Source organism: Marmota marmota, unplaced genomic scaffold (assembly GCF_001458135.2).
Source record: "Marmota marmota marmota unplaced genomic scaffold, marMar, whole genome shotgun sequence".
NCBI lineage: Eukaryota > Metazoa > Chordata > Mammalia > Rodentia > Sciuridae > Marmota > Marmota marmota.
Window position 1 is genome coordinate 841479 of NW_025999930.1, and position 25287 is coordinate 866765.

Consider the following 25287-nt stretch of genomic DNA (forward strand, 5'->3'; position numbering starts at 1 on the left):
CTCCATGCTACTGCTGGCCCTTCCTCGACCCCCACATGGCTCCTGTAGACACACAGCGAGTCCTCAGTGTCTGTAACACTCCCTGTGCCCTGGGACAGGTGCGTAGCTCCTCCTGTGGGCACGTGCAATTTCTGAGCCCAGACAGCATCAACAGCCTGCTTTCCAGCCACTGTGGAGTCCCATGAGCCACCCCTACTAGCTTCACTGTCCAGGCTCCCCCTCCTGTCTCAAAGGACATCTCAGGGTGGCAGTAACCCCCAACCGTGAGTCAGGGAGAATGAATGATTGCTGGATAAGAGACAGAGACAGAGACCAGCAGAGAGACAGACAGTGAGAGAGCGGGAAGGAAGGCATGTGTCTCATGAGAGATGTCCTTCCTGAGGGTGACTGAGGAAGAAGACTGGAGGGATGAAGGGACCAGAGGGGAGGAGTGGCCCCCTGAGAAGCCAGAACCCAGGCAGGCAGCAGGGTCAAGCCAGCACAGTGTGGAGGACACCCTGAAGGAGGGACTTTCCTCACCCAGCCGGCCAAAGGGATGGGCCTAAGTGGGCCTCGTCACTGCCTGACCCCTTGACCAGCAGCTGCAAGTGAATGCCTGCCCGTCCAGGACCTTAACTCCATCCAGCACGGCTCACAGGGCCCACGCTGGACTCGGCACGTACTTCTCCCGGAGACTGCGCAGTTCCTTCTTTATGTCCGCGTCCTCAAACTCGGAGTCATTGTCGCTGCTGATGTAGGATGACTGGGAGTGGAAGGAGGTGACGCTGATGGTGGGGACCTTCATGCCCGCCCTGCTGGGAGTCTCAGGGCCCAGTGAACCAGCCCTCGAGGACCTGTGTAGGAAGGCAGTGGCCTTCTTCACTAAGTCGCTGGCCACACCACCGCCACTGGGCAGGGAGGACTGCTTCTGCACCGGGGGCCTCCTCCGTGGGCACTCGTCCCCAGAGTCACTGGACGCAGGCTCGCCTACACCGACCCCGATGGAGGAGGCCGTCTGCACTCGCCGCACTGCCAGCTTCACATCAGGGCTGGAGGGGACCTCGTCCAGGTAGACGTCGGGCGGGGCGGAGTACCTCGTGCTGCGGGGGGAGGCCAGGGTCCACTCATCCTGCGTGCTGACCACTGAGAAGCGGCCCACGGTCTTGGCCGGTGAGCCGCCATCCTGTCCTGGCTGCTTCCGAGGTGACTCGTGGCTCTGCGGGTGGCTGGGACGGCTGCCTCCTGTGTCTGTCTCCAGAGAGCTCTGCATGGGTTCTGCTGGGGCTTCCCTGGGGACCCTGCCTTTCTGGTCCGTGGGCTCCATGAATGTGGGGCTTGCGGAAGCAGGGACACCCTTGGATACAAGCGGAAATGAAGAGATTTCGTGAAAAATACCGGCTGAGGGCAGAGCTCACCAGGTGGCCTAACATCATGTCAAAAAAGCCACCCTTACCTGGGGGGCACTGGGTGCTGCAGGTGCATCTGAGGCCACCTGCCCTCCGTCACTGTCACAGCCCAGCGTGTTGCTGGAAGACGATTCTGCTGTAGGAACATTGACAGCATTACTGGGGGTGGGACGGGGGAAGAGACCGGAAGGGCTCACGGTAGAAAGAGCCATGGTGAGTCCCTTGGGAGCGCCACTGCTGGGCAGGGAAGGCAGCTGGTGTGTGTGTGTGTATGTGCGTGCGTGCGTGCGTGTGTTCTGCAGTGCTGGGGACTGAACCCAGAGTCTCCCACACAAGTGCTCTAACCCTGAGCCACACCCCTAGCCCAGCTGACTTGTTCTAAGACTGAAAATACATGGTGAACAGACTTGAGGAAGGGAGGAACAGCCCAACATGACACGCCCTCTGCACTCCGGATGGCCCGCACTCTTTCCCCAGGTGCCTTTCAGCTTTAGGAGGGTCTCACCAAGCAGGTCAACAGGTCCAACTGCCAACCCTGCTCCTTGATGCCTAGGGAGTGCCTGCTGCTCCTGCAGCTGCCCCAGTGTCCTCCCTCTATGGAGTGGAGGATGGCATGGTATCCAGCTACTTTCTTGGGATTGCCATGAGGAGCCAATAAGAGAAGCCCCATGAGCTGATGCATGGGCACCGGCCAGAGCCAAGACCCCATGTGGCAAAGAAAACTCATGGACAGGTTGGGGCTGGAGCTGAACCCAGGTGCTACAGAAGGACACAAGAGCCAATCAGCCCCAGGGAGGCTGGGGACCGCGCCCAGTCACCCCCACCATCTAAATGTCAGGTTCTGTGTCTGATCATCCTGCGCCTGTGGGCCATACTTGACTTTCCTCTTTGCGTCCCTGTGGGGGGCATCCTGCAACCCACGTCTGTACACTCCAAGAATGAGGAGGGGCTCCCTACTACCAGAAGTAAGGGGTGTGCTCTCTCTTATTTCTGGGCGGCTCTGACGGCCGCAAAGGCACTTGTTCCCACCTTGAATCTGCCTCCCGGAACTTCCCTCCCGAGTTTGCACTGGTGGATCTTGGAGTGCAAGTTGCAGGCTTACGGCTCCTCATCTGCAGAAGGGGTCTGTAGGACACCTCTCACAGGTGAGGCCAGCGCCCCATGGAGAGGTAGGGCAGCTGGCGGAGGTGGGGGCAGACCTCTCCCGCCTCTGCCTGTGCCTCCCCATCTCTGGGCTAAATATCACCAGCTTCTCACACGTCCATTTTATTTCCAGTCTTAGCTGGATCCCGATTCTCATCCTTCCAATCCCCCCAAGAAGCTCCAGGCTGAGGAGGAACCTCGCACCTTCGAGGTTAGACCAGATCACTTAGGACGGAGACTCAGGAGTTCAGGCAATGAAAGAATTTCCACAGAGGTGCAAGGAAACCCCCGTTGGGTCTCGGGAGAGCCCCTCCTCGCCCCACCCACACGCTAGCCAAAATCACCATGGCCATTTGTGGATATCTGGTAACCCTGCTGGAGAATCCTTTGGCCCAGGGACGTCCACTGTGTTTAGACATTGGTCATCAGGGACACTGGGGGCCTGAGACATGCTCCCTACATATCTTAGCACCCACCCATTAAGCTTCTCTGCTTGGAGTGTAATTGTGTAGTTTCCTCTAGAATTCAGTGGGTATTAACTAAATGCCATGTCTGGGCCCCTTCTTAGATGCTAGATCCTTTTATGCCTTCAAGCCTTGAGAGTGAGGGTGCAGATGCAGGAGGTTCCAGGCCCAGGAAGGAAGTGGCACTTAAGACCCTGCCCAGGGTCAGGCATGACCTTGAGCCGGCTACCTGTCATTGGTGAGGACGCGCCCTGCTCCCGCTCCCGCTCCACAGGGCCCCATCCTGCAGGGGCTGCTTCTGACTTTTCCAACTGAATGAAGAAAGAAACACAAAAGGGAAGAGCTGTGAGCCTGGCTTGCCGACATCTTGGCAACTCAACTGCAAATCTACTTCCCCTCCTGTCTCTGGGGCAGTCCTTGGCCTGGCCCCTGCCTCCGCCTCCGTGCAGACAGTCGGGTGGGTTGTGACGTTCGTGCCAGACTCCAAACAGAGGCCTCTTATTACATGGGTGGGTCACCGAGAGAGGGGGTCAGGTCAGGCCGTGGCTGGGGGAGGCCCTGCATAACTGGGATGCCTGCCCACCCCCTGCCCCCACCCAGGACCGCCTCCCTGGGGTGGGTGCAGCTGCTCACCGAGGGCTGAGGCAGTATGGTGAGCTGTGGGGGCCACTTCACTCAGTGCCGGTGGTGGGGCCAGAAACCCCCCATCGCCTCCCTGCGGGGCCGGTCTCCTCCCAGGGGCTCCGGGGTGAGGTCTGTCACTCACCTCCATGGGAGTCCCAGCGGAGGCGGAGGAGGTGGGCACGTGCTCCTGATACAGCAGGGTCCGAAGTTTCTCATCCAGACTCTTGATGGTGCTGTCCACAAAGCCTACCCTCGGGGGTGGCCCTTCCCCATCGGACTCCAGGGCTGAGGGCGGTTGTGGAGGGGCAGTGGGCCCCAGTGGTGGGCTGGGGAGCTGGGAGGCAGCCAGGCTGATGGCTCCCACTGCCGTGGAGAGCTGAGGTGGCAGCTGACCAGGGGCAGGTTGCAGGCCCCCACTGGGAGGACTGGGCTCTGGTGCCACAGCAGGCGGGGGCTCTGCGGGAATGCTGACCTCCCTGGCCGAGGCAGGCTCCCCCAGACTTGCAGAACTTCGGGAGGCCTCCAGAACAGGGGCGCAAGGTCCTCGGCCCATGCTGAGGGGCTGGGCGGCACGCTGGGCATCATGAGTCTTGGCCAGTGGCTGGGGAGCCTCGTGCTCACTGGCTGGCTCCTGAGGGGTCCCTGGACGCCCTGCCCGAATGGCAGTCCCTGGTGCTGGCTCTGACACGGTGCTGGCGGCTGGTGCTGCTGTGTCTTGAGGTGCAGTAGTCACAGGAGGGGAGGGTGGGGCCAGGGGGGCCAGTGCCCCTCCAGGAGGGTCACTGGGATGGCTCAGGAGCTGCTGAGCAGCAAGGGAGCTGGCTGTTTCCTTTAAGGTCCGCTGCTCTGTGAAGGGTGCCGAGTCTAGAGAAATAGGACAGGTGCCTGTGGTTCTGCCTTACCCTGGTCCTAGTCACCTGGTCCTGTCCAGAGATGCCTTCCTCAGGTGACCTGGCCACAACCCCGCACGCTGCTCCCTATCCCCCCGTGCACCAGGTCCCCGCCGGCCCAGGCTGTCTCAGCAGCACAGCTGGCCGCCTGAATGGCCTTCTGCAGACCTCTCAGCAGCTGTCCTCACCTCCTGGTCTCTGATCCTACAGTGTCCCCTTTGGTGGTGGCACAAATGCCACTTCCCGCTGCTCTCTCTCTTCCACCTGTCCAAATCCTCACCTGCCGAGTGAGCTCCATAAATGTGGCTGGCAAACCCCTTGTCCTGGCCCATTCCGCACAACTTAGAAGTGAGTCTAGTTAGTTGAGGAGTTTGAGTGGCAGGCCATATGTCCCTCCACGGCCAAGAGTGAGCAGGAACCTGGGAGCTGCCCATCCACCAGGCACCCAGGCTTTGGCAAGGCCACCGCGTGGAGCCAGGGGAGAAGAGACCTGGAAACCCAGCCAGGAAGCAGCCCAACAGCCTCTTCCCCGGAGCTTCGGGGTGCTCGTGGGAACAACCGCAGAGGAGCACACAACGCAGTCTTGCCCAAACCTACCTGGCCTATTAGCCCGCTTTCCTCACTTAAAAACAATAAAATAAACCTTTGTCTTTTAAAGCGACATGAATGACGTACACTAAACAAAAATGAAAACCACAAAGAACAGTGTAGGTGTGGAGCTTCCCAGGACCCTGGAGCCCCTGCCCCAACCCAGGTCAAGGAGCCCGACAAGTGGTCTCTCCTGCTTGTCTTCGTGGCTTTGCCCCATGTCCTTCCAAACCCCGAGCTGTGTCGTGCCCGCATGGAACATGCTATCCACGGAACGACTGTGTGTTCATCTCTCTCTCTCCCCATGGTGCATGGGAGACACACCCATGTTGTTTTGTACACACACACACACACACACACACATTTGTGTCAGTGCACACCGGGGCTGCTGGTGTGGAACCTCAAATGACACAGAAGCCTGGTGTGCAGGTCTCAGATCCTGCCAGGCACACACCCCAGGTGCTGTGGCCGGAAAGCATCTTTGACCTTCAGTTTAGGATGCTAAGTGGCCTCCCCACGTGAGGCCTGTGTCTCTTTGATGGTCCCTGGGTGCTCCTAGAGCTTCCTGCCCTCCCCAAGTCAGCCTGGGAGAGTGTGCTAGGGTTTCCTTGAGATTTGTTTTTACTTCTAATGATAGTGAGAACACAGCATGAAATCTCCCTCCTAACACACATTTAAGCTTGCAGTGCTCCACAGCTAACTGCAGGCACTGTAGTATAAGCCAGATCTTTGGAACTTACTCAAGCTTGCATAACCAAACCTTTCTGCCCACTGAAGAACAACTCCACTTCCCTTCCCTGCATCCCTGGAAACCTCCATTCTACTCTGAGTCAATTTGAAACACCTCATAGAAGTGGAACCATGCAGTTATCTTTCTATGACTGGCTTTATTACTTAGCATATTGTCTTCCAGGTTCGTCTGTGCTGTAAATGGCAGAATTTCCTTTTTAATGGCTGAATAGTATTCTATGTACATGTATATCACATTTTCTTTATCCACTTATCTGTTGATAGATATTTAGTTAGTTTCCATATCTTAGCTATTATGAGTAGAACTGCAATAAACACAGGAGAGCAGATCTTTATTTCTTCCAGGTCTTTCTTTAGCCACATGTGGGACTGCTGGATCCAATGGTAATTCTATCCTAATTTTCTGAGGAACCTCTACACTGCTTTCCATAATGGCTGTACAAATTTACATTCCAACTGTACACAAGGTTCCCATTTCTCCATATCCTTATCAGTTCTTGCTGTTTTTTTTTTTTAAGATAATAGCCACTCCTAACACAGTGAGGTGGTATGTCACTGTGGTTTTGATTTGTATTTCTTTAACAAATAATTAATTAAATACATTTTCATATGTTTATTTGCCAGTTGACTAGCTTCTGGTGTGTGTGTGTGTGTGTGTGTGTTGAGGGTGGGGGGATCTGGGGATTAAACCCAGGGCATCATACATGCTAGACAAGCACTCAGCTATACCCACAACCTTTAAAAAGTTTTACTTAGAGATAGGGTCTCTCTAAGTTTCCCAGCATGGCTTTGAAATTGTAATCCTCCGGCCTTAGCCTCCTGAGTAAGCTGAGATATATTCTTTTATGATACACTTGTCCATGTCTTGGTGTTTTTTCTATTGAGTTTTCATTCTTTTTTGATTTATAGGAGTGCATCACATTTGCTAGATAAGAAACATTGTTGTTTACGTATTGCAAATACCCTCTCTCTGATTTGCCTACTTGCTCTATTAGTGGTGTTTTATTTATTTATTTATTTTTGTACCAGGGATTGAACTCAAGGGTGCTTAACCACTGAGCCACATCCCCAGCCTTTTTATGTTGAGTTAGGGTCTCACTAGGTTCCTTAGGGCTTTGTTAAGTTGATGAGGCTGGCTTTGAACCTGCTACCCTCCTAACTCAGCATCCAGAGCCATTGGGATTACAGGCATGCGCCACCATGCCTGGCAATTACTGATATCTTTTGATGACCATTAGTGCTTCATTTTAATGCCATCAAACTTGACGTGTGTGTGTTTGTGTGTGTGTGTGTATCCTCAGCACAATGTAGTCAAATTTAACCAATCTGTAGCCAGTCTTTAATGTTTTTGTTGAACTGTGATGTGTCTGTCCTACATTGGGCCCAATAAGACATTGTCCTTCATTACTTCTAGGAAATCGACTGTTTTGCCTTTTACACTGAGATTCGAAATTCACTTGTTACTGAATATGCATATGATGTGAGGTTGGAAGTAGGATTATTCTCTCCCCATGCAAAAGGCCCATATCCCAACTCCTTTTATTGAGAGGCCGTCCTGTCCCCACTGTTGGGCAGTGAGACCTCTCTTGTCAATCACATGGCCAAATATGCGGGCTACATTTGGCATCTCTTCTGCTCCATTGTTCAATTTTCCTATCCTGTTTCAGGATCAGTTTGTTTCCATGATTGCAGGTTTATATAATAGTCATGAAATTCAGCAAAACGGTCTTCTTCCCCTAGAAACCACCTAGATTTTTTCTGGCCTTTCTACTTCCACAGATATCATATAATTGGCTTGCTGATGTCCATTGCAAATGGCTCAAGCCAGGTGCAAATGTGCATGGCTATAATCCCAACTACTTGGGAGGCTGAGGCAGGAGGGTCACAAATTTGAGACCAGCCTGGGAAACTCAGCAAGAGCCTATCTCAAAATAAATAGAAGAGGACTAAGAATGTGGCTCAGTGGTCAAGTGCCCCTGGGTTCTACCCCCACTGCCACAAAAACAAGACAAAACAAAATAGTTACAATTTTAATTGGGATCTCATGGAATCTATGGATCCATTTGGGGAGAAGTAAAGTGTTTATAATATTGGATTTTCCAGTAACATGAATATAGTAGGTATCTTTCCACTCATTTCTTTTTAATTTTCTCTCCATGTTATACAGTTTTGCTATTGAGGTCTTACACATGTGTTGGTTATCTCTGGTGTTTAATATTTTCATGTTACTATTAGTGGAACTTTTCAAAGTTTCTCATTTTCTGCGTGCTGGTAATATATGGCACAATTACATTCTGCATTTCACTTAATTCTAATAATTTATCTGTGAATTCAAATTTCCATGAACATAATCACTTTATCAACAAATAGTGGTTGTTATAACTCTTCCATTGCAGTCTTTGTCACTTTTTAAAACAGCATTAAAAAAAAGTGCTATTAAATAGAGGTTAAAAAATACAAAATTATATGACTCCCCAAAATAATAATTTCTACTGTAAAATGGGAAAAGTTTTAACAAATAGGTTTCCTTGGAAGGAACAGAAGTTTAGCCCAGTAACTTCTAGCGAGGACTTAGAGTCAAAGATGCTTATATTGCTCTGTCCAATTTTTTTTTTTTTTTTTTTTTTTTGGTATCAGCTATTGAACCTAGAGGCACTCAACCAGTGAGCCACGCCCCAACCCTTTTTTATTTTGAGACAGGGTCTCACTAAGTTGCTTAGGGCCTCACTAAGTTGCTGAGGCTGACTTTGAACTTTCGATCCTCCAGAGCCACTGAGATTAAGGTGTGAGCCACCATGCCTGGCTCTGCCCAAATTTTAAATAAAAAGTAGTCATATTTTACAAATCACCATTTATGTAGCACTAATGTGGCGCTGCACTGAGACACAGAAGGATCACCCACTCTGTGGGTCTATTACAACACACTATGTATCGTTTCCATTTACAGATGATTCCTACTGGAGTGGATGAGAGGAAATGCTACATCAAGTTGGTACCAACTCAAATAAGCCAACGTTTGCTTTGGAAAACCTTGTTTTGAGGGGTTGGGGGTTAGGGTTAGAGTGCTGGCCTAGTATATGTGAGGCCCTGGGTTTGATCCTTAGCACTACTCAAAAAAACAACAACAATAACAAAACAACAACAACAACAACAAAACTTCTTTTGAGATGAAAAGCATTTTCTTCAAATTAAAATTAAAGCTATTATGCTGTGACCCCAACTCTTCTTATGTATTCACAAGTGATCAGGCCACTGGCTCTTGAACTTGGCTTCAGAATGGAATCATCTGGAGGGTTCGAACCAGAATGATGCTGCCTACCAAATCCAGAAATCCTGATTGAACTGTATAGGCAGCGTCTGGGGCTATGTCAGTCCTGCCTGCCTCCTTCTCCTCCCTCCTTCCCCTCCCCCAATATGGTACTACCTAGGATTTAGGATACCAAGCAGGAGTGGCAAGAGTGGACATTCTTATCTTGCTCCCCATCTCATAGAGAAGGTATTCAGTATTTTCTTACCAATTAGAACACTAGCTGGGATTTTTTTCTTTTTTTAAAATAGAATTATCTATCGAAATGATCACATGCTTTAACAAATTCATCACATTCTTAATTCAAATTAAGTTAAACCAACCTTGAACTCTGAAATCAACACAATTTAGTCACTGCCATATTCTTTTAAGGTTCCACTTAAATCTATTTGCTACTACTTTGTACAATTAAATCAGTCATTAAAAACCTTCTGTGTATATAATAAGACTGACTGCTAGTTCTGTGGTTGATATCTTCTATGTCCTTATTGATTTTCTATTTCTGTTCTAAAAGTACAAATCTCCCCCAGTGGTGATAAATTTATTTCTTTATTTCTGTTAATTTTGATGTATTTTGAGGTTATTTTATTAAACATATGCAAATACTGAAATATCCTATCTTCCTGGTAAGACTCTTTCACATTATACTTTTGGCTGAAAATCTATTTTTTCTGGTACCAGGGACTAAACCCAGGGGCAGTTAACCACTGAACCATATCCTGAGCCCTTTTAAAATATTTTATTTAGGGACAGGGCCTCCCTAAGTTGCTGAGGCTGGATTTGAGCTTCTGATGCTCCTGCCTTAGCCTCCCGAGCCACTGGGATCACAGGCATGAGCACCACAGAGTCCAGCTGTTTGTCTACTTTTAACAAGCATTGAGATTTAGCCCATTTACCTTTTAAGTACTGACCTAATTGGGCTAAAACTATCATCTTACTAGGGATTTCTATGTGTCCATGTTCAGTGTTGCTTTTTCTCTCCTTCCTTGCCTTAATTTTTTTTTGTTATGTACTACTAGAAACTGAATCCAGATCCTTAAACATACTAGGCAAGCACTCTACCACTGAGCTATATCCCCCCGCCTTTTTTTTTTTTTTAAGAGAGAGAGAGAGAGAGAGAGAGAATTTTAGTATTTATTTTTTAGTTTTTGGCGGACACAACTTCTTTGTTTGTATGTGGTGCTGAGGATCAAACCCGGGCCGTACGCATGCCAGGTGAGCGCGCTACCACTTGAGCCACATCCCCAGCCTCCCCCCCACCCCCACCCTTTTTATTTTATTTTGAGACAGGGTCTTGCTAAATTGCTGAGGCTAGCCTTGAGCTTTCAGTCCTGCTGCCTTGGCCTTCCAGATGGCTGGGATTCCAGGTGTGCACTGCAGTACCTGGCTATCACATGTTATCCTTATGAACCTTGTGTCCTTCCTTTCCTCTCTTCCCTGCCATATTCTTGTTCCCAGATAACTAGTGGCCTGTTTTCAGTCCCTAGAGATCAGTGTGCATTACCTGGTATTTTACGTAAATGCAACTGCATAGTATGTATTCTTTTGTCTGTTATCTTTGGTTCAGCACAATTATTTTGAGAATCATGCATGCTGAAATAAATACCATTAGTTGATTTCTTTTTGTGGCAGAGTAGTGTTACGCTGTGTGGATAAACCATGATGTGTCCCCTTGATGATGGGGATCTGGGCTTTCAAGGTTGTGCAGTTATAAAGAAAGCTGCTATGAACATTCCTGTAAAAATCTTTGTCAGACATCTGCTTTTATTTTCTCTTGGGTAAGTAGAGTCCCCCCTCTGAATCTATGAGTTTCCCATCCATGTATTCAACCAGTCATCTGTTGAAAATGGTTTTTTTTTAATTGCTTCCTTACTAAACATGTACAGTCTTTTTTCCTTGTCATTATTCCCTAAACAATACAGTATACCAACCATTACAGAGTACCTACATTGTACCTATCAATAATGTGGATATTATTTAAAATATAGATGGGCACAGTGGCTACACTTGGGAGGCCGAGGCAGGAGGAACCAAGTTCAAGGTCAACCTGTACAACTTAGCAAGACTGTGTGAGGCTTTGGGTTCAATCCTCGGCAGCACATGAAAATAAATGAAATAAAATAAAATGAAGGTACTGTGTCCATCTACTAAAAAAATAAAGAATTCTAGCTCCTTTACACCCTCAATAACACTTGATCTTTTAAATTCTAGTTATTTTAATAAGCATAAGTGATCTTTCACGGCGCTTTTACTCTGTAGTTCCTGAATGAACAATGACCTTTTCATAAACTTGATAGACAGATCTTAGGTGAATTGTCTGTATAGATCTTTTCATTAGTTTATTTTTCTACCACTGCATTTTGATAGTTCCTGGTATTACCTGGGTGTAAGAACTTCATCACATACAAACCTTACAAATATATTTCCTCCTAGTCTGGCTAGTATTTTCATTTTCCTAGTATCTCTCAAGGAGTAGACATTGAAAATCCTGAGGAATTATTAGATTTTCTTTAGTTTCCTTCAGTACTGTTTTGTAGTTTTCATTGTAAAGACCTTACACACATTTTGTCAGGTTAGCCCTAAATAGTTCATAGGCTGTAAAGAATAGTTTGTTAGAACTTCAGTTTTTGATCGTTGCTAGTACACAGAAATTTTGCATATTGCTCCAATATCCTACAACCCAGCTCGGTTACTGGTTCTAGTAGTTTTAGATATTCCATTGCACTTGCTATACAAATGCTTTCTGTGAATATAAGACTGTTTATTTCTTTTCAATCCAGATGCTTTTTCTTCTCTTTTCCAGACTTACTAAACTGCTTAGACTCTCCACTAACGTGATGAATTAAGTGGTGAGAGCAGACATCTTTGTCTTTTTCCTGATAGTTGGAGGAAGCATTCAGTCACTCACCATTATGTATGATAATAGTCATAGGATTTTATGTTCTATTCTTCAAGTTGAGGAAGTTCCTTTCTATTCCAAGTTTTCTGAGGGTGTTTATAGTTGTTCAGTTTTGTCAAATAGCTTTTCTGAATTTACTGTGATGATTGTATGGATTTTTTTCTTTACTTATCATTGTTTTCTTACTGTTGAGTTTTATGAATTCTTTATATATTCCTTGTAGAAATACCAAGTTGGATATGTGATTTGCAGTTATTTTCTCCCAGAGTGTGAGTTGTCTTTTTATTCCCTTGATAGTGGGTTTTCACAGGGTAGAAGATTTTAATTTTGACAACATCCAATTTATCCATTTTTTTTCTTTTATGGAATATACCTTTGATATCATGTCTAAGAGTTCTGACCACAGGTCACAAAGATTTTTTCCTAGTTCTCTTCTAAAAGTCACATAAGTTTCGCATTTTACATTTGACCTAGTGTGAATTAAATTTTCTATAAGATGAAAAGCATAGGGTCAAGGTTCATTTTTTGCATATGAATGAGCCACTATTCAACATCACTTATTGAAAAGACTATCCTTTCTCCATCGAATCAAATTTGCATCCTTGTTTTTTTAAAAAAATCAAAATGTAGGGGTCATTTCAGGGCTCTCTATTCTGTCCCACTGATCTGTATGTCAATGCCTTTGCCATACTACATAACTTTATAGTAAGTCTTAATATTGGGTAGTGTTATCCTTCTAACTTGATCTTCTTTTAAAAAATCGTTTTGGCTATTTCTGTTTCCTTTGTATGTCCATATAAACTTAATAATCAACTCGTCCATATCTACAAAAATATTGCTTTAGTTTTAGTTTTATTTATATTGCATTAAATCTTTATGGATCCACTGACATTTTTACTATGTCGAATCTTCAAGCCCATGTACGAAGTATACTTCTCCACTTATCTACGTCATCGTTGATTCATTTCGACAGTACTTTGTAATTTCTGCATATAATGTCTTAAATTTGTACCTATGCATTCCTTCTTTTTATTACTTATTTATTTTGCTATAGGAAATGGTCTATTTTCAAAGTTTTGGTTTTCCATTGTTCACTGCAAGGATCACGAAATAGTTATTTTTGGACGTCGACTATGAAGCCTGTGGTTTTGCTAAACTCACTTAGTAGAAGCTGTTTGTTATGGCTACAGAATCCATGGGATTATCTAAATATAAGATCATATTATCTGATAATAGGGAGTTTTATTTCTTCCTTTTAATTCACATGTCTTTTATTTGCCTCTTGCCTGTCTTGAAGTCTAACAGTTAGGACTTTGGTTCAATGTTGAATAAGAATGGTGAAAATGGCACCCTTGCCTTCTTACATTCTTAGGGCGGGAGAACGCATTGGTCTTTCACAACAAAATATGATGCTAGCTGGAGGTTTGCTTTTATGTTTGTGTTGATGACCTTTATCAGGTTGAGCAAGCTCCTTTCTTAAACTGCTGAGAATTTTTATCATAAATGGATGCTGTATTTGGTTAAATGTTTTTGCTATATCCACTAATATGATGATATCCATTTTTCTCCTTCATTAGAATATTAATAGGGCAGGTTAATTGAATCTTGACTGTTGCTTTCCTGGAATATACCCACTTTCTCATGGTGTATTGTTCTTTTTATATATTGCCGGATTTGACTTTCTAAAGTTTTATTGAGAAAATTTCCCCTTTATGTTCATGATAGATATTGGTCTATTGCTCTCTCTTTTGGTACTGCCTTTGTCTGGTTTTAAAATGATTTGGAAAGTGTTCCTTCTTCATGTATTCTTTGGAAAAGATTTTGTACAATTAGTAACATATCTTTTTTAAATGTTTGGATGATGGTATATTTTCATATTCACTCAAAAATATTTCTAAATACTTGCGACTATTTCTTTCACCCATAGATAATTCATAAGTGTTATTTAATTCTTCATTATTATCAGAGACTATATCTGGTATAATATCAATTCACTTAAATTTGTCAGGTTTTGTTTCACAATTCAAGATAGGGTGATTGCTCTACATGTACTAGAAAATAAAGTATATTCTGTTATTTTCAGTGTGTTAGTTAGGTCAAGATGGTTGGTAGTGTTGTTCACATCTTCTATATCCTTGCTGACTTTCTTTCTGTTTCATCTATTACTGAGAGAGAGGTGTTGAAGTCTCCAAGAATAGTTACGGATTTATCTGTTTCTGTTTTTACTTGTTAGTTTTGAAGCTCTGTTATTAGGTGCACATATACTTAAGACATTACTATATGAATTGATCACCTTATGAATACATAATATCATCTCTTTTCTCTGAAGTATATTGTGTCTGAAATAAAAACAGCTACTCCGGCATTCTTTGGAGAAGGATTTGCACAGTCTGTTGTTTAACATCCTCCCTTTAACCTATCTAAATAATTTATTAGAAGTTTCTAATAGATAGCATACACTTAGGTCAAGTTGTTTGGTTTTTAAAAAATATTTATTTTTTAATTTTAGGTGGACACAATATCTTTATTCTACATTTATGTGATGCTGAGGATCGAATCCAATGCCTCATGCATGCTAGGCGAGCACTCCACCACTGAACCACCACCCCAGTGCAAGTTGTTGGGTTTTTTAATCATTCTCATAATCTGTCTTTTAATTCATACTGGTAAGACGTTTTGGGCCCCCCCCCCCCGCCCCCGCCAATACTGATAACTAAACCCAGGGCTTCACATATGTAAGACAGGGTCTCACAAATTGCCCAAGCTAGCCTTGAACTTGGAATCCTCCTGCTTTGGCCTCTTGATTACAGGCATGTGCCACCATGCCCGGCATGAGAGAACTTTTTCCTTTTTGTTATTGGTATATTTAGATTAAGATCTGCCATTTTGTTTGTTTACTGGATTGCCCCCCTGTTCTGTTAGATTTCGTTTTTTGGTACTCTATTTCTTTCTCTTTTTCTCTTTCTCCCCTTCTTTGTGGTTATTTGATTGTTTAAAAAAATTCATCTGAATTTATCTACAATAACTTCGAACAATTCTTTGAATGGTTGTTCTAGGAGTTCCAGAACACATACTTAACTTTTCAGTTCTACTTAGAACCAGTACCTTATCACTTCAATGGGAATGGAGAAACATCACAAATGTACAGGTCACTGTATCCACCTTATCATAATTATGTTAATATACTATATCTACAAACATTGAAAACTCCTCAAACATTACAATCTTTTTTTTTCTTTCAACTGTTAGATATGTTTTTTTTTAGTTTTTTTTTTTGGGGGGGGGCAGCAATATTCTACAGAACTCAAGAGAAGAATAGATTATTATATCCGTCCAATATGATCTTGGTTCAGTCCTCATGTTCTAAGTTACTTTCTGGAATCAATTCCCTTTTGTCTAAAGATCTTTAATAATTCTTTTGGAGCAGGGGTACTGGCTGCAAGTTCTCTTCATTTTCTTTGAGAATGGCATTATTTCATTTGTACATCTAAAAGGCATTTTCCCTGAAAACGGAATTCTGGATTGTCAGTTCTTTTCTTTCGATACGTTGTAAATGTCGTCCTGCTTCCTGCTGAACTCCATGGTTTCTGGTGAGAAATCTGCAGTGATCTGAATTCCTGTCTCTTCTAGGGAGTGCGTCATTTTTTTTCTGGCTGCTTTTGCTATTTTGTTGTTGTTATTTTGTTTTGTTTTGGTAGTGGGGTGGAGGGCAGCTTTGGTTTTCAGCAATGTGTACAGGCACATATTTCTTTGTTTTAACCTGATTAGAGTTTGCTTAGCTTCTTGAATCTCCACGTTTATACCTTTCACCAAAGTTGGGAAGTTTTCAGCATTATATCTTCAAATATTTTTTTTGGCATTCTTATCTCCCCTCCTTCTAGAAATCTGACACAAACACTAGACCTTTGTTGTAGATCCACAGATCCTTGAAACTGTTCACTTTTTCTATCTTCCAGTTGGATGATTTTAGGTGTTTTTAATTTCAGCATTAAAACTTCCATTTGTTTCTTTTTTGTATTTTCTATTTCTCTGCTGATACTTCCTACTTTAACATTTGTTTCAAGAATGTTTGTGATTGCTTGTTCAGGCATACTTATAATAGCTGCTTTAAGTTGTTGTCAGATCATTCCCTCATCTATGTCTTCTTATTATTGGATGTGTTGGCTTTTTCCATCTGAGTTGACATTTTCATGATTTTTCACTTCCCAAATAATTTTGGATTCAATTCTGAACATCTTGAAGGATATTATGAAACCTTGAGTCATGGTTGAATCCTATGCTAAATGTTGATAGTTTTGCTTTAGCAGGCAAATGACCTGGTTAAGTGCAGACTGCAAGTTGCAGCCTGCCCTGGTTCAGCTATCAGGGCTTTTGCTGGACTAATCTTATCTGAAACTGGTTTGTGTCACTTAAGGGCCAGTCTGGAACATAGGTAAGTTTATCTATTGATTTAGTTCTCAAAATTTTTATATGCTAATTAGGACCAGATTCATGCACACACAGGCTGGAGTTGCATCTAGGAATTCAGCTTGATGGGGTTGCTTTCCCAAGCTCCTCCCTTTCTGTGTCCTGGTTCCCTGGAACTTCCTGTTCTGAACCTCTGGCCAGAAATCACCTAGTGCCGTGACTGTGCCAAGTAGTGTGACAGAAAGAAAAAAAACCATCCAGTTTGGGGTCTAAGCCCCTAGAGACCTGGCTGTCCCCTGACATGGTTCCACCTGCTGCCACGCCATAGACTGATCTAGGGGCTGGTACAAGAGAAGAGGGGAAAAGAAAAAGCGGGGGTGGGGGGATTCCCTCCTGAGCTTTAGGAACTCCCTTTCCAGTTCTCTGAGCTGCAACTTGTTTAACTCTCTCTCTGGTACTACAGAGCTCAACTCTGGCCTGAAGGCTAGGTTCAGGCTGGGACATACTGAAGGGAAATGTGCTAAACTCTCAGCAGTCTCAGTGGTACCTGAATCCTGGTCATTCCCCATCTTCCTGCTGCTAACGTTTCCCCAAGTGCTCAGAGAGCTGGATCACGTCTGTCCAGGATTTATAGCTCAGCTCAGTAGCGACAAAGGCTGGTGTGTGTGCTTGCCCCATCTTACCCAGAGCCCAGCTCCCCTGCCTAGTTATTATTTTTTTTTTACTTTGTGGCAGATATTATACTTTAAAAAATTGTCTGTGCAAGTCACTTGAAATCCAAAATGATGTTTTCTCCCTCAGAAAGGACTTCTGTGCTCCTGCCCGAGCACCCACACTGGGATCTCCTGATGAGAGGCCAAAATGTCCTGCCTGGGCTCCTCCCTCTGCAGCTCTGCCTCCTCCATTGGGCCCTGCGCTCTAGTGCACAGCTTCTGCAGGGCCACCATGGGCCCTGGACTCTGTGCCCCTTCTGTCTAGCCATGGAGCAGCTGAAGCTGTGCTCAGCCTCTCCTGTGGATGGGACATGCTCCAGGGGAAAGGGCCTTGCCCTCCTTCTCTGCCTCTGCTGACCCCAGCCTGGTAACTGCCCTCTATTCAGATTTCCAGTGCCCTTGAGCAGGTGATTCTCATAACCTGTCAAACTTCTTTGGTCATCTTCAGTGGATGTTTGATCCAAATCCACACACTGTCACTCACTTTTCCTGTCTTAATAGATACCCTGACTCTGAAAGGTTTCCAGAGGTCAACCTCTCAGTATGCACACGAAGGACGACGGTTGAACTCTGGGCTCTCAACCCCACACCTCGCTGACCTTTGACCCCACATCACAATGTCCCCTGAGCCTATAGCATGCTGTCCCTTGACCCATACCACAATGACCCTTGACCCTACACCACACTGGCCTTTGACCTCCACGTCACAATGTTCTGTGACCCCATATTCACAATGTCCCTTGACCCTACACCACACTATCACTTGATCCCTTGACCCCTATGCTGCACTGAAATTTATTTTTAGAGGCTTTTCTTTCACCTGGGAGTGTGCACAGTACAGTCAAGAGTCAAATTCCCCTTTTAAAAGGGAGTCTTTCAAATAAGGCTGTTGGTCCCTGACTTCTCAGTTCCCATGACCAGACAGCACCCCATCTCAGGGCCTGGCTTCTTTTGGGGTTTTCTATTAAGCTGACTTTTTCCTGGTGGTAACAAATCTCCAAAGGTACAATGGAAGGCACTGGAAACACAAGAGGAAATCAAAGTTGTCTTACAAATATTTTTTTTTAATCAATGTACCATAATGGTGGTTTAAGTTTTAGCCACTCTTTTTTGGCCAAGTGATAGGGAATTAAACCTTAAACTGGCTTAAATGACTAGTTTTGTTTTTCCAAAGGACCATAAAAATCAAGATTTCCCCCACAGCCCGAGGGCAAACTTACTGTCCTCTGTAGGCAGATCCACAACAGTGATCCCCATCCATGGGGACCACTGGGAATCAGGGTCAGAAATAAAAGGGCTTTTCCCACCCCACACTTCTTGCCAAGCAGGACCCCAGGGTGTGTTTTCCCCATGAAACAGGAAGGGTGCAAAGTTTACGAGGCAGCACAGAGGCAGGGCAGAGCCTCACCTGCGCCTCACCTGTGCCTCACCTGCGCGGTGGAGATAACAGGGCAGGTTCAAGCTTATGCTTAGCTGATCCGGTAGAAAACAGGGATGGATAGGAAAACAGCCCAGTAGGCTGCCCTAAGTTTGGGGTGACAGTGTGGAAGGCCCCTCGCATGGTGCTGGGTGCCCAGTGCACACCAGTGAGGGGATGTACAGAAGGAAGCCCGTGGGTTACCTGGGGAGGGATCCCAGGGTGGGGGTTGTGGCTGCTCCTACCTTGGCTGGCTTCTGGCTGCAGGGAGCTTAGAGGAAGTGGGGGTGACGATTCAGGGGCGTCAGCTGCTGGGTGCTCAGCCACCGGACAGATAATAAACCACCTCTTCCCCGTGTGCAAGACTGAGAAACAGAACAAGAACAGCATGCTGAGACCAGGTGACACCTCTGCCACACCGGACCGTCACAGGGGGCTCCACAGAACTTTGCACCCACAGGATTTACTCAGAAGGGCATGGGCAGGGAACCCAGTTCCCAGTCACAGTCCAAAAGAGCTTCCCTCCATGACACAGATGGTCCCCAGGCCCCTTGAAAAAGAGGCCCTGAGGAGGGGCTTCTATATCCTCTCTCACCCAGAGGGGTGGGGGATGGGCGGCCAGCCCGAGACTCAGGAGTGCCCTGGGTTCATGTTTAGTTCCTAGGATGCCTGCAGCATCGGCCGTGAAGGTGGTGATGCCAGTCAACAGGTGACAGACTTCAGATGGGGTGGCCACTCCCAGATGGGGGACCCTTGTCACCACACACTCCCACCCCCACCCCCACTGCAATGCCAAGACCCTGACACTATGCTCATTGGAGGCTTCAAAGCAAACACCTGCTATAGAGCAGAGGACAGGGACACTAGGGAATGGCTCTTCCCAGAACCCCAGGCTCATCTGCTCTGACAGGTGTGACCCGAGGTGGGGGTGACTCACCGTTCTGCTGATACACAGGGGCATTTGCTTGGGACTGTCCACTCTCCTGCATGAGGGAGAGGGATCGGAGGTCAGCGCAGCCCGCGTTCAGGGAGAACTTCCTTCAGAGCTTCCCGCTGAACTGCAGGGTCCACCCTCCCACCCCACAGCACCCTCCACGGCTTCCTGGGGACGCAGGCTCTCACCTCCCCCACAGCCAGACCACAGGACCCCAGGTGTGGTGGGCTGGCCCCCGCATCAGAGCCACGGTCAGCATCTGTGTCCTCGCTGAGCATGTCCTCTGCCTTGTCCATGACATCCTTCATCTGCTCGATGAACGTCTCCCGCTCAGCGGGCAGGATGAAGCCGTGCTCCACCTGCAAGGGCACACACAGCGGCCATAACCACCCGCCGCAGGCCGCGCCCTGGAGCCTGATGGGGGATATATGGACCTCTACTCTGTTCTCGGTGCCAGGGGACGACACGGCAAAGGGGCACGCCCCTGCCCAGCCCAGGAGGGGAGCAGATGGCCCCAGGGTGACAAGACAGCTCAGCCTAGAGAAGAAGCCTGTCTGGCACTGCCATGCCCAGAGTGAGGACCAGTCATGGAACCCCAGGCTGGTCCAGTCACCTTCAAGGTTGGCAGGTGCACAGGATCAATGGGACCAGGGTATAGGAGGGGGGACAATTGGGACATGGGCACCAGGCAGGCCATGAGAGACAAGGAGGCAGATCTGAAGGTACAGGTTCCAGCTGGTGGGCAGGTTTGGGGACAGGCTGAGCAGCAGGGTTGGCAAAGCTATGCAAGATGTCCACACACCCTTCTCTGTACCTGCACCCACTGCTCTCCCGGCCTCAGTGTTTGACCTATAGCTTTGGACTTGGCATGGAGGTGGGGGTGGAAGAGTGATCAGCAGGTGGCCCCCATCAAGGCTCCTGATGTCCCCTGCTTCCTCGGCAGAGACCCTGGGAGTTTGTCTCCTATTCTCTCCACTTGGGCGTCCACCCTTCTCAAGCTTGGGCTGTCCTTGAGCCCATGCCTGTATTTCACCAGAGCTACTTGAGGCTGGCCTTCTCGTGGTCTGTGCTCAACAAGATTCACCCACAGCCACACAGCTCTTCTCAGAGCGAAGTCCAGAGAGGGTGTCCCCAAAATTGGCCATAGAGAAACTACTCAGGGCACATAACTGGGTCCCAGCCTTGCTCTTGTTCCACTAAGGTGCACCCCCTGCACTGTGGCCTTTCTAACTGCACCTTGGACCCTGATGTCCAGGTTAGGTGGCCATTCCTCCAGAGCACAAGGCCCATTAAAGCCAGCTGCCTTTCTCCTGTCAGTCTGGGGCTGAGACCAAGATTACCTCATCTTGCACCACCCTCTGGCTTCTCAGGGCCATGCGGTTCACACATGTGATCTCTACCCTTTAGCCAGCACCTGGGACAGAAAGGACAGCCCAGGCCTCTGGTGGGAGAGAGAAGGGTGGCCAGCAGGTCCCACACCACAGCCTCACTACCGCAGCCTTCAGACCTTGGTGTAGAAAGACAGTCACTGTCCCCAACTCTCATGTGGGCATGCTGCACCCCTGCTTACACCCTGTTTTGCTGTGTCCTTGGCCACTCAAGCAGATGGGACATAGTGCATCTCGGAGAGTTGTACACACAGCTCCAGGGAAAGAGGTCAGATTGTTCCCTCTCCCAGCAGGGTCCAATCCCTGCCCACTTCAGGCCACGGATCCTTCTCCTACCCACACACCTCTGCGGTCACCCAGATGCCTCGGCCCTGCCCAGGCCATCTGTTCTTCCTTTCTGGGCTGGATCCATCTGCCTCCCATAATAAGCTGGCTGCAGAGCAGAGCTCCTCTGACCCTCCCCATACCAGGCCCAGGAGCACTGGCATATCCCTCAGAGGAGGGGCTGGCCAACGCTGTCCTCCCAATTCACCTGTTAACTGAGGACAGCATACGGTGCCACACCATGGGCAGTTAGATCATCCAGCTGTGACACAGGTGCTGCACATGAGAACATCTACAGCGTGCCAACTCAGCACAGACCTGAACTAGTGCCCCTTAGTGTTTTCCTGCTAGATATGAATTTATTTTCAAAGAGATTAAAATAAATTAAAAGCAAAACCAAGAAAACCCTAAAGATATAGGGCCTTTTGATAACCTGGGAATTGATGCTGACTTAAAGCAAACATCCACATTTCCCCTTCACCACGAGGGTGGCAAGGGGGTCTCTGTCAGAATATGAGCCCAAGGCCCAGCTAAACACACCAGCAAGGGAACCTCATGCCCCACACTCAGGAGGCCCATCCCTGGGTGGGGAGGAGCTTGTTTGGACAGCACTGCGTTCCCCCAGCTAACACCCAGACCTCCACTCCAGCCCCCTGACACCTCTGTCCCTGGGACAGGAGGGTGCGAGGAAGAGCACGGGTGGGCACCCAGCAGAGGCTACATGTGGACAGCCATGCCGATGGGCCAAATTTGTGTATTTATGTCACGCTTGCTTTGTAAAGGGACTTTAGATGACCGGGCTTAAAAACTCCCAGTTCAAACCTTCACACGGTACAGGAGAGAGAGCCACAGGCGGGAGGAGACTCAGGATGGTGAGCACATGTTAGAACAGGTCTGAGAAGCTGCGGAGTTGTCAGTGTTCACAATTCAGTAAGAACTGTGTCGTCCCTGGACGGGGACCCCGTGGGGGACGTGAACAAACGCTTGTCTAATCACAGTGCTGCAAGGAAGGTGGGGGCAGGGCCACAGGAACAGGCTCAGAGGCCAAGGGGACACTTCACAGGTGTCCACTTCATGATTACGCTTTGAGATACAGGAACACATGCACACAGAGTAACAGGAGACATGGGTTAGAAAACAAAGTAAGATAAGAGATGTCTCGGGGTTTCCGTTTAGACTGCAGGGTGAAGACCAGGGTTTGCTTAAGGCTACACAAAGGAACCAGTCACTGGCTGCTGACCAAGACCCCTCCTGGCCCCACCGTAGCCAGCCGCCAACTTTGACCCTCCCCTCCACCAGCCACCAGGCATCTGATCAAATTCTTCATCTCTCTGACATCCGAAATGATGGTGGCCCTCAGCAAGGGCCTCACTCAGTGTGTTCAGCAGTGGGTTTCTACAGAGGCTCTGAGGTCACTTCCAGAAAGAGCTGAGCGATGGCTCTCAAAGCACCTTGAAAGGGAGCAGGCTGGAGGGTGGAGCTGCCCGGAAATACCACCACAGGTTCACACACCCACTCCGGCAGGACAGGGCCAGCCAGCCCACTGACCATCCTGAACATGAGAGGTAAGGACTGCCTGGCGTCCACGACCTGAGCTGACCATCCATCTGGGCTCGGCACCTGAGGTCTCCTCTCAGTTACCTTCCGTCCACTGACCCCATGCTGTTCTTGGGCTGTGACTCTCGCTGTCCCTGCTGGGTTCAGAGCTGACTACATGTTCTCTCCCCTATTGCAACAGTCTCCAAAAATCCTCCCAAGCATTTCAACAAAGGGCTGAACAATTTCTTCCTTAACATCGTGGGGACTGTGCCCTGGGCGTGGGCTCCAGGAAGGTCTTATCTGAGATCTCTCTGTGGAACTGTCCCAAAAGCAAGCAGCTGGGGCTTTCCCATGAAATCCACATCAGAATTTAATGAAGCCGGGGCTGGAGCGGCTGGGACGCGGTCCAAGGGGAAGCTTTCTGCTGACCTTCAGAGCCAGCTTGTTGAATGCAGCGGCCGCTGGCCACGTGGGCCATTTGCATTGCTGGATTAAACTGCATTTCATATTCTGTTCCCTAGTCACGCTAGCCCCACTCACTGTATGTGTGTGTGAGGTGGGGGGAGGCAGGGGTCACAGCACCAGCCACCAATGCTGACTGCTTCCTAAGCTCCCCGCTGGTGGCGATGTTCTAGGAAGAACGCTGTCCTGTGGGGTGGTCACTCATGGGCCAGTAAGCATGGTGCAAACAAGAGGGTCCTTTTTGCCTGTGTCCTTGTGCGCTGGACAGTTTCTAAGGGCCAAAGATCCCCGTTTCTAATAGGGCCAGGTGCTGAGGACACTGTGGGATCCCTTGGGAGCAAGGTTTGGGAACAAGTGAAGCCCCTGAGGATGAGGTACTCAACGAGTGGTCTACCTGGGCAGGGAGGGTGTCTCTGGGTGGAGGTGCATGCAGTAGCTGGGGAAACGGGAATGGGGTGCAGGGCTGAGATTGGCCCTTCCACTGGGGAGGGTGACAGGTAGCTCTGAGCGGGGACATTGGGTGCTGGGGTGCTACTTCCCTTTGCTCATTCATGGCACCTGCCTGCCATTTCCTCCTCTTCTTCTGAGGGACAGCTGAGGAGTTGAGACACCCTCCTGGGTAGTTACAGCCTTCAGGCTGACCTCTGGGCCCCAGAGGCTTCTGCCCAGTGTGGGGAGGAGCCCACAGAACCCAGTGCAGGGGTCAGTGCTCCCCACCACAGCCTCACCGCTCCGGGGCAGCTCCTAGGCACTGGGGGTGGGTGACACCCCCACACAGAGCCAAGCTCAGCCACTGGGCCCTGCACATGCCCCAAGACCTGGCCTCGATGCCCAGGCCCACCCTCACCATGTACGTGGCGATCTCATCAGGCGCGTCCCCGTCCAAGTCAAACTTGAAGGTCACCATCTTATGGTTGTGTGTTTCCAGCTGACACTCCACCATCTTGTCCCCCGTGTTGCACACCTGTAGGAAGCGGATGGTCAGCTCATGGAGGACACCGCACCCGCGTGCCTGGGGTCCCGGCCACTCACATTCAGGATGGTAAGCCGGGGCCGGCTGGCCCTCTCCTGCCGGGAGCGAGCCCGCGTGGACCTGCGGTGGTGTTTCCGGGCAGCCCTGCCCTCCAGCCTGCCCCCTCCAAAGGCGCCCTCACAGCTGTCACTCAACTCTTTTCCAGAAGTGACATCAGAGCCTCCATAGCTGAGTAAGAACCAAGAACGTTAACAGCACCCACGGGTGACAAGCCAGTGCTCTGGTCAGCCCAGCCTGGGGGCCTCAAAACCTCCAGGCCTGAAGCTGTGACCTGCAGAAACAGCAGCTGCCTGTAAGGGAACCCTGCAGCATCCATCCCGGGTGGCCTCCATGCAGAAGGGTGGACTTCACAGTCACTGGCTGCAAGACCTCCAGCCCTCTCAACATCCTGACCCAAAAACTGGTTCCCATGCCTCAGTTTCCCCATCTGTGCAGGAAACAGCAGCCACTTGGAGCTGGTGTGAAGACCGTGAAACATCAGCACCCTCAGAGGATGGGCCCGTGGTCACTTCATGAGCACCCTCAGGAAGAACAGGCTGCCTCCCCAAGAACACAGGAGGTGGCGGTCTGGGAGACCCAGGATCTAAGGGGCTGGACTCTGCTGTTCACAGGAAGTCCCCCGGGGCCTCTCCACCCACAGCCTCCTCCTGCTGGCCCACAGGCCAGGGCCATGTTCCCGGCAGACTCGAAACACAGCTGGGAGCCTCCGACAACCAGATTTCATCCAGGGCTGACAAAGACCCTGAGAGAAGGTCCCTAAAGCTCTGCCAGGTCAGGTTTAGAAAAGAGGGTGGTGGCACCGAGGCAAACTGGGTCAGGGCCCACGGAGCAGCAGCAGAGGCTGGGCTGAGCCAGCACTGGGCCCACACCCCCGACCTGTCCCCTCTGGGCTGGTACCTCTCACAGCTCTGCGGGAGGCCAGGCGGCTTGTCCTGGGAGGCCTGCTCCTGAAATAAAAACCAGAGGAAAGAGAACAGGTCACAGCTCCGACCCGCGGGTGGCACGCACTCCCCTCCACCT

The 25287-nt window shown here is 48.5% G+C and overlaps 1 protein-coding gene across 1 annotated transcript in view; it reads right to left on the bottom strand.

Annotated features, from left to right (window-relative positions):
* Wnk2 (WNK lysine deficient protein kinase 2) overlaps positions 1-25287 on the bottom strand; it is a 120318-nt gene that overhangs the window by 22674 nt on the left and 72357 nt on the right. Inside the window, exons 14-23 of the mRNA XM_015506253.2 lie at positions 25165-25214; positions 24267-24435; positions 24082-24198; positions 19710-19880; positions 19525-19570; positions 18833-18952; positions 3759-4480; positions 3222-3303; positions 1433-1521; positions 663-1333 (exon numbers count right to left, since the gene is read on the bottom strand). Coding sequence (XP_015361739.1) covers positions 663-1333; positions 1433-1521; positions 3222-3303; positions 3759-4480; positions 18833-18952; positions 19525-19570; positions 19710-19880; positions 24082-24198; positions 24267-24435; positions 25165-25214 — 2237 coding nt within the window. The remainder of the gene's footprint in view (positions 1-662; positions 1334-1432; positions 1522-3221; positions 3304-3758; positions 4481-18832; positions 18953-19524; positions 19571-19709; positions 19881-24081; positions 24199-24266; positions 24436-25164; positions 25215-25287) is intronic.